Here is a 16,242-nt window from a genome sequence, read left to right as displayed (position 1 = left end):
AGTGCTAATGTTCATCTTGAGTAAGGAGAGGCGATTTGGATTTTTAAAAAACGTAGAAAGTCTTCTACTTACCATGCCACCTAGGACTCTCCTTTTATAAATTTTGATGTGTTTATGGTCCAGACTTAGAGCTACAATAAATAATAATGGTAGAAGCAGCAAGTGTGGGAAAGCATCTTTGTGCTGTTACTTGCAGTAACTCAGTGTGTTACTCCTAAAAGATCATGTGAACTTCATGGTAGAAGCAATCAGTCATTCCAAAATGTTTTGCTATTATTTGCACTAATACATGTTATTGATGTGTTGACTCTAAAAAGAAACTGGTCTATCTTTTTTCTGTTTTCAGTTTTTTACATAAAAACATTCCGTAGTAGGTAATTCTTGCAATATATATACCTATAGAGAGAGAAATAACTTGAAGTTAGCTGTTATATGGTCTTCCCTTTATTTTCACAAAATCAAAGCTCTGGCTTTTTCTTAAACTTTGTGTGGAATTCCCATTCAGAATATGAAAAAGCAGATATGTTTTGAATCCTTTATTTTAGGATTGTAAGTACATTTTTCCAGTACTTGATGCCATGAAAATGTGTAGAAGGTTTAAAAATAAATTAAAGCTTGGGGGGAGGGTTATAAGATGTATTGGAAGAAGACAATTCCAATAAATTAAACACAGCTAGCAGACCGACTCCATTTGTTGTGTCTTCAGTGTTCATTCAGTCTGTATCTATAGTTTTATCAAAATATAAATGTATTCCTTTAGTGGAGACTGTATGTTAAATGTACTGCAGTTACAGGTTGTGAAACTGTGTAGCATAGGTAAACTATAAATTCCTTATTTTTGTACAGCAGAACTTTAGCACTAGCACAATGTAGAATATACTAGATGTTCAAAATTGCACAATAAAGGAACTTGGCAAACCAAATCTGAGATCTTTGCTTCTTATTCAGATTTAAGACTTAAGTGTTAGATTATTTATTTACTAAATACTAGATGGTAAAATTAATTTTGGCTATAGATTTTGAGGAAATGGCAAGGGGTTTTTTGAGGTGTCTGCGGTGTGTGGTGACATACTTAAAATGTAGGTTTTGAAGTAAGCAGCTTAAAGCTTATGTTGCAGAGTTTGACACTGGTTGAGGGCTAGACAGTGTTTCCACTGTACCTTGCAAATAATTTACACAGCCTGACTGCAAAACAGAGCTGATGCTTTTGTAAACACACAGAGCCCTGAAAAAGCATTACATGCACAAAAAGTAGCTCACCATTGTTGTTTTTAATTATTTTTTTAACTAAAAAGGACTGGATACATGCTGGTTTTAAAAGCTTTTAATGTGCCTTATCTCACTAATTAAATTGTAAAATGGAAGCTTGGTTTGCTCTTCTGGAGTTATCACTTAGGGCAAAAACCGAATGCTAGAGTATTTTTCAAAAGCGGTATTGATGAATTCCAAGTACTTTTCAAGCTGCATAAATGCTTTATTACATGAAGAATAGTGTGCGTATATGTATGTGCATGTGTATATATATATGTATGCGCTTAGGTACACATTATTGTATGTGTGCTGCAGTATTCATTTGAAGATCAAGAGCACCAAGTCTTAATAATTCATAACTCTTATAATTTCTAAGAGCTCATGTTTACAGAGAAACTGATAAGATGCATTTTAAAAAATGTGCTTGTTCTTCAAATTTCATAAAATCCCTATTTAAAGAGTGACTCTTCAGGGGTGGTATGGTGTGAAATCTCGAGTTCAAATAAAATTGTGTGCTTATGACTTGGGGAAAGAAAATAAGCAAAACCAGGTCTAACAATAAAGTTAAAGAATTGATTTCTTAGAGAATGGGACTGTAGCTACAGTACAGATTCTCTTCACCCAGAAGTTGGAGTGGATCAGCTTTAAATAACTGCCCAATATTCACATATCCCCTAAGTGACTGAGGATGGAACTGTTTCTTAGATGTGATGTCCCAGGCTTTTAATTTGTATCTAATAGCTCTTAAAATTTGCATTTTGATGTAATGCAGTGAGGTACATGTATTGGCTAATATATGTACAGCCATGGGAGTTATTTTTAATGTGTCTAACCTTTTGTTTCTTGAAAATATTATGCTTTCTATGATGATGATAATCTTTTACCTTCTGTTGCAGTGATAAAGCTGATGTTAATATCTGCCTCGTACCTAGGGCATTTTGCTGGGAAGATATTACATCTTCTATTATACCTAATGTATAATGGGAAAGCCATTAAAGACTTTTTTCACACTTTTATTAGGTAGCTGTGTATCTCTACAACCAGTGTGCATGTTAGCAGTTAGCAGTATATCTTTGTCAAATCTGTTACAGGTTCTTTTTCTTAAGGAACCAAAGTTAACAATTGCCATGTTGAATATGGTCTGTCATCTTTTTTTTTTTTTAATACATATTAACAGAAGTTAAGCTGCCTTTTTATAAAACTGAGTGTTTCAATCTTTTTAAGTTAAATTTGGACTGCACTTACAAAAAAAGTACTTCTGATTCCCAGAGATCATAAAGAAGCAGGGTGAAGGAGTCCCAGACTTAGTCCACGTGATGCGTACGTTAGCAACTGAGAGCATCCCAAACCTCCCGCCAGGGGGTGAATTGGCAAGCAAGTGAGTTCACATTGATGTAAATGTGGTTTTTGATTTAAATCGAAACTTAACTGTAAGGCCACTCTTAAAAGTGGGGGGAGGGAAGAAGGGTACTAGACAAAGATCTGTTCTGCTATTTTTATTACTCAGTTGTTCTGAATGAAAAGGACAGGCATAACAAGAGTTAACTATGAATCGCTACTAAAGTTAAATGTCAAACTGTAGTTTTGGGAAGGAATGAGGATTTTTTAAGGGTGGCCTGAGTGTGTTTTCTGTAATTAACTGGGTTGTCTGGGTGGGAGGCTACATTTGAAGGTGCAAAAATAATGCACTGACTTTAGTAGTGCTACACTTTGACAAGAAGTGATATGCATATGATGTTTTGCTTGGCGGCTTTCTTTTCTTGTCTGTAGCTAAAGCAATGTTGTAATTGCTTAAAAGTTTGCTTTCTATCTAGAAAAGTGGGAAGTTAAATTTACACCTCTATATAGACTGGCTTTGTCCTTGAAGAGTTCAGTGTTGATGCCCTGTGCCTTCTCAAGTTGATGTGCAGTCTTTAAGGAAGTAATGTACTCAGCTTGTTTGCACACCAAACCAAGTGCTTTTTGGATCAAAAGATTGTTCATGAACCTGTGCTGTGTTAAAATGGATTGGGCACATATGGTACGGACTATATTTTTTAACCCTTCAGAGTATGATTTTTATGTTGTTACACCACAACATGAAGACTCTAGGTATGTAATTGAATAAATGCTAATTGAACTGTAAAGACGACTTCTACAAAACAAAATTGTTCTTATTTGAACTGTTTGACTCTAAAAGAAGATACGGCAATTTTGTATATAATAGCAGCACCTGTTTAGGATGTGTTGCTGTAGTCGTGAAGTATTGATGAGCCAGTTACTAATGAAATATGGCATATAAATTGATTTTTCTCAGTCTCCTTTGGCTAGCGGTAGCATCGTGGTTGTGAGGAAGTGTTGAAGTGATTGACTTCCATGGGATTTTGTGTCTTAGCGATGCTGGTTTGAACAGGGATTTATAGAAGTATGGATTTAATTAGATGTTAGCAAAATTCAAACTACTGCTGCCAATTTGGAAGGAAAATAATGCTTTTCAAGAAAACTGCCTTTATTTAGAATCGAAGATACCTATTTCTTGAAAGATAACAGAAACTTTCCAGTTCATATGTGCAATGTACTTTGTATGTAATTGCTTGTTTTTATTGCTTTGAATTCAGCCTCTCTTTCCATGCCCTATAGCCATTCGCTATGACGTTTGTACTGCTGCATGGTAGTTCCTGACTTCTCAGTGTTACGGGATGATTATAAAACCTATCATCTGCTTTTTTCTTCTGATGCATTCCTTTGTGATTGCTCTGCATGCATGCATGAGCAGTTGTTCTTTGAAGTTTGTTTTGTATCACAGTTAAGTCTGCTACTTCATTACACTTGGTCTGCAGAGGGGGATCTGGAAGAAAGTTGCTTTTAAAGTCCGATCTATAATTCCTGTCTTCTACTCCCCTCTTTCCTTCCTGCTCCCCCTCTAGAGTTGTTTCCTTATATCCTGGGTAAGGCAAAAGTTTCCTCATCTTTCAGCCTCGCATTGGGTTTTTTTGAGTATCAGTTTTAGAGAAAACCTTTTCACCCTGTGTTTGAAAAAAACAACTCAATTACATGTTGTTTGCAATTTTTCTGTTAAGATTTTATCAGTGTATTTCCTATCAATGTTTCTATCAATATTAGAGAAGCCAAGAATCCCAGAGGCAAAAATTAATTTCAAGCTATCTTAAATATGCTAAGCAAATTTTTTTTAAAGGAGGAAACTGTCAAGATGATTAAATTAATTTTTAAATATTTTTTACCAGACAAAATTCTTAGATCCAATACAGAAGACTGCTATTTGCAGTTTATAATCTTTTTTTGAGAAAGGTTGCAGGAGAGTATTGGACATTTTATTGTAAAAGAGTATTGCTTCAGAAGTGATTTTTTTTCCAGGTTTGCACCTGGAAAGTACATTTCAGGATGTAACACAAACAAAAACATATTTCAGAATGCAATTTTTGTGCATCCAGAAAATAAAAAACACACTATTCTCCTATAAAAGTGCCATAATACATGAAGTACTACTGCAGCGTTCGTCAGATACACAAATCACCAGGGCATTCAACGTCCGTCAAGTTTTCTGACGCCCTTTTTCAAAGTCAAGAGACATAGCATCAAGCAGCATCGAAGCCTCATCTGAATGACAGGTTGTGCTCTTCTCCTGCTGAACTCTTGAGTGGTATTCAGCCTTGTTTTTCTTGAACCTAGAGGTTTTAAAGGGTATGGTAGTTGTGTTCAGTATTTAATGACACTTAGTGCTAACTTGGCAGTAAACTTGATTCTATGAATTTGAAACTTCTTAAAGTTTGCATTTTAAATTAAAATTGTACTTAGGGAATTTGACTTTAAAAAAAGAAAAAAAGACACAACCTTACAATCTTGTGGGTTTTTTTTGCTCTAGACGGAGTGTGATTGAAGCTGTTTATAACAGACTGAACCCCTACAGGAATGATGATACTGTAAGTATCCTTTCTCTTACATTGTCTTTCCCCCCACCCCAATTATTTTAGTGTTTTTGTAAAGAAACATATTTCTAGTTCTAGTTAAAGGACCCCTTTCCCCAAAGAAGCAATAGTGTTGTGCGCTTCGGACTATGCTTTATAAATGTTTTCTGCTGCCGCCTTCTGATCATAGTCTCAAAACTTCAGTATGGTTGGTTCATTTGTTCTCTGGAATTTCATTATTTCAATCCTGCCTGGGCTTCTAAATGCTTTCCTGCCAAACAGTGCAAAGAGTGATTAATCAGCTTTAAGGATATAAATAATTTTTATAAATATAACGATATATTAATTTTCAAAATGGACCATGTAAGTGTTTGTATTCTTAAGCATAGCGCATCTTACAGCAAGTATGCAGTTGAGGTTCTTATATATCAGTGATCAGGGTGACATGAATCCTCTGTCAGTGGGGGGGGAAAAAGCCAAAACTGTCAAATATGAACAGTGATCCCAATTGCAGTTAGATCACTAGAAACAGCGTTCTGTCGCCAAAAGCGCTGTACTTCATAAAGGAGTTAAATTGACCCTTTACCTATCAGCAAAAATTACATGCTTAGATGTGACAGAGGTGAAATGCATCCAGACATAAAGAATTGTGTGTTGGCTTTACAACTGGGTGCTAGTTTATTTGGCAGTTCTCATATCTTTAAAATAAAAATTCCTAAATAGTGACTGAAAGAGGATGCTTTATCTTCAGAATACATTCTATAGTATGTTACTGTTCTACAGATGTACGGTACACAAACTTCTTTGTTTTGTGGTGAAGTTGGCAACTTGGATACAGAAATTTACATACTGAATAGTTGGCATGCAGCTCCTGCGTTTTTACTCACTACTGCTTTTATTCTTCATCCTTGCACTTGAAACAAACACAACCATTTTGGTCTTTCATATAATTGCTCTCCTTTGCTACTTCTGGTCTTGAAGAAAAAACTGGAGGTGGTACTTCTGCAAAGGGTTATTTTAGTGATTTTGATTGGGTGGTTGTTTTTTTTTTACTACACCTCCGTGCCAACTGTTCTTTATGGTTTGTAGTGAATTCCGTGTGCAAGTTTGAATGAAGGGTGCAGAACTTTAGTGCTAAGAAATTGTCATATGTGGCATTGCTAGAGATTTAATTAGCCTCTCTTCTCTTGAAGGAATCAGTAAGGCAGTACTTTTAAAGAGGAGTAATATTTCTACCTCCTGCAGTCTTAGTAATGATAAGGGAGTAAGTATAGCTTTGGAAGCACCAGCATACGCTGCTGTTAAAGCCCATCATGGCCCTTAATTACTTAGGGGAAGGTAGCAGGTAATGCTGAAACAACTGAAGACTGCTGTACAAAAGCAGTTTTCTCTGATGCCTCTGCTCCTGACTTGGCTGTTGCTCAGCTACCGAGCTGTGGTCCCACTTCTCAGTTGTGGTGTTAACCTGTGAACCCAACTGATGAGGCAGTTAGAGAAGGCTGAATATAGAACAGTCTAAGCAAGGGAAAAGGAAACGGACGTGACACAAAGGCAAATGGATTAAAAAACACTTACTAGAATTAAAAATTCAATTTGTACTAAGATTTTTTTTTTTAACTGATAGCAGGAATCGGTTAAACATTTTTCAGGGGTGTGACAGTTACACAAAATCCACTCTTGCCTGTGGGTCCAGATGGACCAAATTTTAGGGGTGCTCAGGTATTGGATGCATGGTTGTAATGCCATGTAGTGTGGCCATACGGTTATGATTTAGAGCACAGCATGTCTCTGCTTCCCATTTTTTTCTTAAATATTCTTTTTTTTCTCCTTGTGGTTTTATTACCACCCAAAATTAGGGTTTCCTGCAGTTGCCCAAACTGCACTTCTCTAACCTTAAATTATAAGTGTTTTGATTGATCTGAATTACAGCAGGGTGTCAGTTGATGACTGTATCATCCTATGCATTGAGGGAGGGTTGAAAACACAAAAGATGGTAATGATGATAACAAATGGCACGAGGCACATCCTGCTCTTTAATGCACCTGTGTAGTAAGTGCATCTATTTTGTATTACTTCTGTCTACTCTCGGAATGCTTTTGAATAATGTTCCTAGGATAGTGTTTTGAGGATTGATAAGGCTATTATAAAACACTTGGAGAGGTTTTGAAAGGTCTTAGTACTAATACGCTAATTAAGCATATGTGATTTTTACGTACTCCTTAAATGCTGTTTCTGAAAGGGGAGAGAAAACAGACTCCTAAAATGATTTAAGTCTTTACCCTTTTCCGTCTGGATTATCCAGAAACTGCTGTAACTATGGGCACTCCAGACTTTAAAGGGTTCCTTCTTTTTTCTTTAAGGACTCTGCCTCAACTGATGATATGTGGTAAAACTGCTCATCTAGCTGTGGAGTTCACGTTTCATCCTTCAGATGGAAGTGCAGCCCAACCTCAGTGACCCTTCTTAACATCCATCCTCCACCTTAATTAAAGAAGGGAATATGATGTGTTGGTGAGAGTGACTACAGCAGTACGACATGTAGCCCAGGAACTGATCTTTTTTGTAAAACAGACTTCTGTAAACGTGATTTCAAACCATAATTCATGTTGTAAATCAGACTCCAGCAATTTATGTTGTATGATTTTGTTTTTGTAAAGTGCAATTGTCTTTGTACAAAATGCTCATATTTAATTATGAACTGCTTTAAATCACTATAAAGGTTAGAAGAAATGTTTGGCTTGTGTGATGCAACAATATATATCCCTTTAAATTCATGTTGTGGTTTTGGATTGCAAGGACCAGCAGCCTAGCCAGCTAGGTGCTCGAGAGGTGCACAAAACTGTAAAGATATTTTTTTGCTTTATATGACAGGTGAACTTGTGGGCAACTTACCAGAAGTTACAGTGTGTGAATTTGCTTGGCAATGGAAAAACAACTAAGAGTAGTGCACATTCTTCAAAAAATGTATATCATTTTCTTGGATGCACTCCTACTCTCACATTGAGTCAAAGGGAGTTTGATTTTTGACTTCAGTGGGAGTTAAATCATGTCCTATTAATAGTGCCGCGTTCATAGGCGTACGAACCTTGGGATTAGAATGCCTTGATTCCTTGCACCTCTTTTTTCATTAACCCTTACCTGAAACTACTAATCACTGAGCACGAACAGGCAGCTTTCTACATATAGTAGGAGTCTGCAACATTTTTACAATCCTGATTGGCTGGGTCTGCTGCTGTTCCAAGTAAAATACTTTGAATTCCATTTTATCAATAAAGCTTGATTTAACAAACAAGAAATTTATCCATAAATGTGTAATTCCTTTTTTCCTGCCTTTTAAAATATCAGTGCCATTGTAAATGATATTTTACTTGTGGAAAAATATTTTTATTAATTGGTAGCCCATTTTTAAAATGGGAAGGATTTTGATTATTGCTCAAGACATAGCCATATGCTAAAGGATGATGTGGGATTAATCCGTTACCCTGTTTTTTACAAGGGTGAGTTTTTTCAGGCTTTTTGGTGGTGTTGCTTTTTTTTTTCCCCTCCCCACTGAAAATGTGCATTGGTTTGAATTTGCCTACTGTTTGATAAAAATACATTTGTCAAAGCCTGACAATCTTTAACGTTTTATGGTGTGTGTTTTTAATTGACCCACTTACATAGAATGAGACTAGTGGTTAAACAGTACTTGTGATTTGAGATATAGCATGTTGACAGTATTTAACTGTTCGTTGTTTAAAATTCTAATTTAAAATTTTATAAGATAATAAACTAATTTGATTTAAGCTTAGCTTTCTCCCATTGAGCATAAAAAAATTCTGTTTTCAAGTCAGTCGTGTTTGCAAAACTGCTGTTTTGTGCACCTTGTATTGTCTTTTTGGTTGAGAATATTGTAATATGTAGTTTACTCATTTAGTAGGCAGATTCCCCAAAAGGAAAATCAGTATAACAAGTAGATTGTAACATTTACTGCAGTTAAACAGAATCAAAACTTGGTGTATAATTACTTTTTGATAGGAAAATGTAGTACAATGCATTTTGCTGTACTTGTCTTTCCCTAACTTTGAAATATACATATTTGTATATATAGCCTTAAAACTAATGCAGAGTTAGGGAACACTGAACAGTGAAAAAGTAACTTATAGTGTCTTGGAACTAAGTATAGTATATACCAGCAAACTTTTCTTTTATCCCTCTTGTCTGTGTGGAGTGCTTAAACGTAACTTCATTGTATTCAGTTTGTAATCTGTTCAAGCATGAATGAAGAAAACATAAGCACTATTTGTATTTATAAATTTATAGCAATTTTTGCTTAAGAACCAGTTCCTTACCTACCTATGAATAAATGCTTAAAATGTCTAATTTTGTTGTAGAGTGCAAGACTATAATAATGTTAAGTTATAGCTTCACAGGCACCTAATTAACAAGCATATTTAATAATACATGGCGTATTAGTTCAAAAAGCTAAACCTAATTTAGGACGAGGCAGATAAAAGTTCTGTCCTTTTTCATAGAGACTAAAGTTTAGTTTTGGGAGCTGCAAAACCTCGAACTGGACTGTGGAACCTTTGAGTTTTAAACTTTAAAAATTGGAAGCAAAACTGTGGTGTGAAAAGCCATACTTCAAACTATAATCGCTTGAACTGCCTCAGTGACAAATGATATATTTGAAGCCTCCTCTTATGAGGTCTCCTAAAGGTTAGAAAGAAAATAATTCTGCTATTGCTACAGGCGATGTAACTAGGTTTGAGGGTAGCAGAAGAAAGCCCGTTTCAGGCCTTTCTCTCTCCTGCCGATGTTCAGCATTTCGATGAGGTCAGAGCACTGAATCTATTATGTATGCATAAACACTGCCATTTTAGATACAGATTTTGATTAAAATATATACGAATTAAGTATATAAAGCATCCTAGAAAAAAGGTAAGCTGTACTTTTCACTGCTCTGAAAAGAAAAAGGCACTTTTGCACCTTTGTGCATCTCCTTCTTGCACCAGAAACTTTTTTTTAAATGCTAAAAACATTAGCACCTCAGGGGCAAGGCAGCAATTTTTTTTTAAAGTATTTTGTGCTATTTATTTCCATCTTGGAAAAAGATTCCTGTGTGACAAACATGAAAATTGTGTGATGTTAAAAGATGTATTTTTAAATACGTGTTCAAATAGGATGGTCCCAATTTGCTTGTTTTTAAAAGGAAATGAGATTTGTAAAGCTACTTTGCTTGGTATGCCATGCAACTTTGTTTTCCTTCTACATCGGACAGCTTCACTGGCTTCGGTTTCTGTGAGTTTTGTTATAGTCAGATTAAATGTTTCCACTGATGCTTCTGGGAGAATACCTGTACTGCTTTATAAACAACTGTTTCAGTTAATCCTCGCTAATTCAGCATTGAAATATGTTCAAGACAGAGGCTTCTAAAATGCATTTTAAAACAAATGTTGGATTAACTAAATGCAATTACGTTAAATAGGGTCCTAGATTTGCAAGGCTTTGTAAATCCATTGTATCAATAGAGTCCCTGATACATGTGGTGGGGCAGGAGCCTGCAGGTCCTGTGCAGGTTATGAATCTTTCAGCTGGCTTGCTCTTACCTACCCAGGGAGCAGCACCACAAAGGCCTTGACGCGTGGCTATCATTCACTTTAATCTTCCAGTAGAAGTCAGAATTGGGGAGAGAAGTTTCATCTGCTTGTCCTTAAACTACACTGAACGGCGGTAATCCTAGGTTGTGTCATACTAGCAAGATGCCTGATGAATATTAAGCAGCCGATGAGTGATAGTAGCACTTACCTTGATCGTTCATGCAGGTGACGAAGCTATTCATTTTAATGTCTGCTTAGGATAAACTGACGTCAGCATCCATTAAGTTGTTTATTGCAAAGCTGGTACTGTCTGAACTGCATAGGTTAAAATCTGAGTCATTTTGCTCAGTTCAATAACTCGAAGCGGTGATTTAAGAAAATTAGGGAAGAATTTTCACTTCAATTGATTCCCTGATAAGAATCTCATCTCAATTTGTTACACTGGGATAGGATAGACTTCCTATTGCATTTCACTTTTTAGTAGTTTATGAACTAAGGATATGGTTTCATGGTCAACTTGTATCAAGGCTAAGCCACTGCTATAAGCTTGCCCTTTTTGTGCCAGCAGTCGTGTTTTCATGGCTGTGCAGTTAAGAGGGGGGAAAAAAGCCCCAAACGGCTGTACTCTTCAGGTGGGTAAGTTGATGTATCAGCATCCCATAGCTGGATTGAGAGCAAGATGCAGAGTGGGGAGACGGGACTGAGAGTAAAGGAATGGTTGCACCGCCCCTTTTTGCCACAACTTGGGAAACCAGGCCCTAAGTACAGATTAATGATTGACCTATGTAGGGAGTATCGAAGCCTTTGCAGATCTTTCTCCACTCTATACTTACGACAAATGTTTTGTGTTGGTAAACATTCTTTTTCTTAAAACTGGAATTGTGAGACTTTGGGTTTAGTGTCCTCTTATGTATGAGTTCCGTGTTGACAAACTTACTTTCTGTTCACTTTCTCTAGATGTATGTACCTCAGTCCTGTGGGATAGACAGCACGGCTGCCACAATTAAGTTAATGATAATGGTTGTTACAGTTTACCTTTTTCAGTGTACATCAGGATTTCATCATGCTGAGATGTTCACCTTCATCTCTACCTGCACCTCCTTGAGTTGCTTCTATGCACAAATGACTCGATACACTTAAATTTCTTGATATTTAAACTTGGCAGTGTCCATAACAGGCTAACCTTTTGTAAAATGTTACCCTTTTCCTCACCATTTGGCAAATACAGTATTTTAATGCGAACCTGATTTACCTTGCATAGGTTCAGAAACAGCAAAGCTGTGTAGAGCTATAGAGCTGTATTGGACAGTTTTCTGTAGAAAATGAATTGTTACTCTGTGCCATGAGGTGTGAAAATAACGTCTCCTAGATGTAGCTCCTTGTTCCTACAGCTGTGTGTGTTTGAGATGATCACAACTCAAGCCTTTATATATCAATACAGGGTGTAAAGTCTCTACTTGGCTGGATAGATTATTTTTTTTTTTTTTAACTCTTAAGTGGTAAAAAGAGGCTCCACATATGGGATTCTAGGATGCTGCAGTGCATAAAATGAATGTGATTCCTGTTATTAACTGTAAAAATGGAGCAAAATTTAGAAGTAACAATCTGGGGCTAAGTACTTTTGACTGATCTGTCTGTGAAATACTGATTAGAGGGTCCGATCTTTTGGTGAGCTCTGTCTGAGCTGTCTCTGTGCACTGCTCGCAGAGTCTGCCGGTCTCTGCAGACCCAGCTGTGCACCTCCTGAACCTCTTCCAAGCCCTATTTTGCTTAATAATGTTGCTTTGTAAATGAGGTAGCAGTCACCTGGGCAGTGACATTTGTTCAAGAATGGCTGTGGCAGCAGTTCAAGAAGCTGTAGGAAAACTTAAAGCTTTTCTTTATTCTCATGGACCACTACATGCTTTCAAGTTAAAAAAAAAAAAAAAAAAAAAAAAACACACAGCGTGCTAAAAGTTGAGTTTACATTATCTCCCACTGCAAACTTGGTTCCAGAAAAATCTCCACAAATTTCTACTATTTGCTTAATAGGTGAAAAAAACATCTGAAGCTTTGATCTCCTGATGGTGTCAGAGTTGTTGACCTATAGTGACCTAGGCTCTGTGCATATTCCTTGCTTTATCTATGTTTTTTCTTGATGTTCCTTTTGAGTAGCAGTAAACCAGATCTAGGGCTTTTCCCCTCCTGTAGACGCTCTTTCTAAAGTCTTTTCTTCCAAGCTAAGAGAACAGGAGTGATAATTGTGTCTTAGGGAAGGGTTTTGGGGGAGGCTTGCTTTACATGCACCAACAACTCCCTAACCTTTGCAACCACAAAACTTGGGAAAGTGGGCTTAAGTCTAAAAATGCCTTTTATAGAATTAATGAACTAGGTCTATTCTGAAAGTGTTAAAACTTCAGTAGAGGTGGGATGACAGGTCAGATTTCTAGACTATAAATTAAATTGGTTTATGTCTATCCAGATTTTTACACGTAATTCGTACTGATTCCTGCCCAAATGCTTTTTAAAATATGACTAGGCATCTACTTTTTTCTTTCTTTTTCCCCCCAAAAGGAAGAATAAAACCAATGGTCCTTACTCCTGTGTAACCAGCCATTTATTTGCAAGGGTGAGTGCTGTGTCAGACAGTAACATTTTCCTTTAAGAGCACTACATCTGCACTTCTCAGCGCACTCAGTAACATTGAGCTAAAACTGAAATTCATTTTTTGCTTCCATTAACTGTATGGCTCTGAAGAGCTGGGGGGAGTGTGGTTTTTTTACAGCTAAAGTAGACAGGACTCTCAATACGTATTGTGAGTAAGCCTCCAGGGTTGAAGGAGGTGCCATTATTTCTTTTGAGAAATATCCTTGAGTATAAAAATGAGAAAACTGAGACTGGCGGGTCATAAACCATTACGTACTTTTACTTCTATCAATGGCGGTAGACTATGGTCCGGAGTTTAATTTTACTAGTGTTACTGAATTCAACCCAGTCTGATTACTGTGATACAGAGTAGCCGATTTAATTTTCATTGTTGTGATTTCAGGCCAAAGCATAGTATTTTTGTTCAAATTAGAGGGGAAACTTAAATTAAGCTAGTCTTGGGAAAATCTGGCACATACTGTATGTCCTGCTGACATTGTTGGAGCTTCACTCACAATATATAAAGTTTGCACATGTATTGTTGGAGCCTTAACCGTCCCGCTTTTCTTGCAATGAAAAAGAAATGTAATCTTCATTCGGTTTTGGTTTTGAAAAAGCTTTTCAAAACCAAAAGGGAAGAAGGTAGTAATGTTAAAGCAAAATATTAGATTAACTGGAGATAACAGTTTCATAGTTCTTTAAACATGGAAGTCAGCATTTTTTTCTTTTAAAACATCAGAGGGGCACCATTTAAGAGGTTCGGTCTTTGATGTAGTGCTTTTAGCTGAAAAGAACAAATAAAAGAATTAAACCCAAAATGAGTTACCCGGGTGGAGAAAGAGTGAGACCCTAAAAATCTAGGAATAAATGTGCTGAGTGTATGTAGCGTTATCTCCGTGTCCAGTGATGGACCTACTGAAAGGATCTTTGTTGGTGTTTGTAGGGGAGCTTTGTATTCTTGCCGAGCGTTTGATGCCAGACTGGCAGGTCTGCTGCCATTTGAAATTTCCAGACTCTTTATTTGGGAACTGGGCATTGTACAACAGAGTCCCCAGTATGGGAGGTGCTACAGTACCTGTTACCACGCGTCTGCGGATTAATGCTGTGCAACGATTTTGATGCTGGAGGTCGGGATTTCCTAGCGTACATTTTATTGATGATGGTGTGATTCGCATGACCTTGAGTACCAAGAGTTAAGTTGTATTTATTAACCACATCTAACTCTTTGGTGCCAGGAATCTAGTTTTTGGAGTAAGTGCCGAATTATGCAAATGTTCTTGGCAAATCGTGCCGTGTAGTTCACTACTCGGAAAACCAGCGACGAAGGGTTAATACAATACAAAAGCCTGGATTCTCCTAGCCAGAGAATACTGGATGTTTGAAAAGTGTGAGTTTTGATTTCCAGAACCAGCTGCTTTATAAATCTGTCAAAGCAGAGATTTTGGTTTCGAGCATCTGTCTTGTTACTAAGACCACGTACAAACATGCTGAATTAGAGAGTTTTCACCTGTCTTCTCACAGAATTGACTCCACATCGTATTATAAGAGTCTCGTTTGTAGTGACATGCTGTGCCTGTCTTTTTAGAAAATTCATGACCTCTTTATATCTATTTTGTGGAAAGTGTAACTTTTTTCATTGATGACCTGTATAAATGTGTGTTACGAATGGAGAGATTTAAGCTTGAAAAGCATGTTTGCAGATTACACGGTTTCATTATGGAATTTATAAATTTAACAGAGTAATATACAAGAGCATAACTATTTTCCTGAAGTAGAATGTATAACAATATATAATAAATTATTCTCCACATAGTTCACCCACTATTTACAGTTTTACACAATTCAAACTGTATGTTTACAGAAAGTTCAATAAATGTATATTTTGTACTATGTACAGATTCCTGGTCCCAAAGAAAACGTGTGAACTTAGTTTCTAACTTAACATTTGAGATTGTACTTTTCTTTTTCTTTTCTTTTCTTTTTTTTTTTTTTTTTTGGTTTGGAATCAGTTAAACTGCGTTATGCCTGTCGATGGTGGAGGTTTGCATTGGAGTAAATGGGAATTGGAAATATTTCTAATCTACAAAAGCAATTCCACTAAATAAAACAGGCAATTACATTGTGTGTGTGTATTTGAGTTGTATGCTATAAAACATTTTCACATCTGTTTTATTGTCACTAATTTACAAACTTATGAGGCCTCCTTCAGTTTTCTCATTCAAGCTAGTTACATTAAAATGGAATATTGAGTGCCTATTTTGGTCATTTGTTAGTCACAGTAATAAAAATCCCCCTTTTCACTGTTTTTCCCCTTACATGTTGAAATTCCAAGATAAAGCAGCTTGTGCTTGGCTCTGCCACGGTGTTCCCCAGAGGCCACCTGGTCTGGGGTTTTCAAGAGAACCACGGATCAATTAGGATGCCCAACTTTTGGAAAACCAGGTCACCCAGGAAGAAAATATGTTTGTGTCTTCTGTCCTGTTTTGGTAGTGTAAAATACAGGATGGACTTTTGTAGTGTAATTTATAAGAATTCCAGGACGCTAAAGGATAAAATAAATCTTTACACTGTTTTTAGCCGGTATGATTTGGAGGGAAAATGAGACGAAATGTTATCGGTTCACATTTTGTCTTCTGTGGAAATCTTTATAGACAGAGAGCTGGTAGGATTCTGACACGGACTATACAAATTAAAGCAGGGGAGGGGGCAGGAGGGTATTCTGCTGTCCCCAGTGACCTGGAGCAAACTTGTCTTCTCTAAAGATTGAGCCCCATCCCTGTAAGGATTAAAAATCAGAACTACTGAGTTGTCAAGCAAAAAGAGGAAATGTCTTTTGTGGATTACAAAACAAAAACTGCTACAATATGGTTCATACTAATGGA

The 16,242-nt window shown here is 36.7% G+C and overlaps 1 protein-coding gene across 2 annotated transcripts in view; it reads left to right on the top strand.

Annotated features, from left to right (window-relative positions):
• The window catches only part of PPM1A (protein phosphatase, Mg2+/Mn2+ dependent 1A), a 35,500-nt gene extending 20,021 nt beyond the window's left edge, over window positions 1–15,479 (top strand). Inside the window, exons 4-6 of one of the 2 annotated variants that reach the window (XM_054198196.1) lie at window positions 2,521–2,629; window positions 5,114–5,171; window positions 7,517–15,479. In XM_054198196.1, coding sequence (XP_054054171.1) covers window positions 2,521–2,629; window positions 5,114–5,171; window positions 7,517–7,546 — 197 coding nt within the window. In that variant the 3' untranslated portion in view covers window positions 7,547–15,479. The remainder of the gene's footprint in view (window positions 1–2,520; window positions 2,630–5,113; window positions 5,172–7,516) is intronic. The other variant, XM_054198197.1, reaches the window with a different exon arrangement.
• Window positions 15,480–16,242: the final 763 nt, after the last annotated feature.

The sequence above is a fragment of the Rissa tridactyla genome, chromosome 4 (assembly GCF_028500815.1).
Source record: "Rissa tridactyla isolate bRisTri1 chromosome 4, bRisTri1.patW.cur.20221130, whole genome shotgun sequence".
NCBI classification, from domain to species: Eukaryota; Metazoa; Chordata; class Aves; order Charadriiformes; family Laridae; genus Rissa; species Rissa tridactyla.
This window is presented reverse-complemented; position numbering and strand designations above follow the sequence as displayed.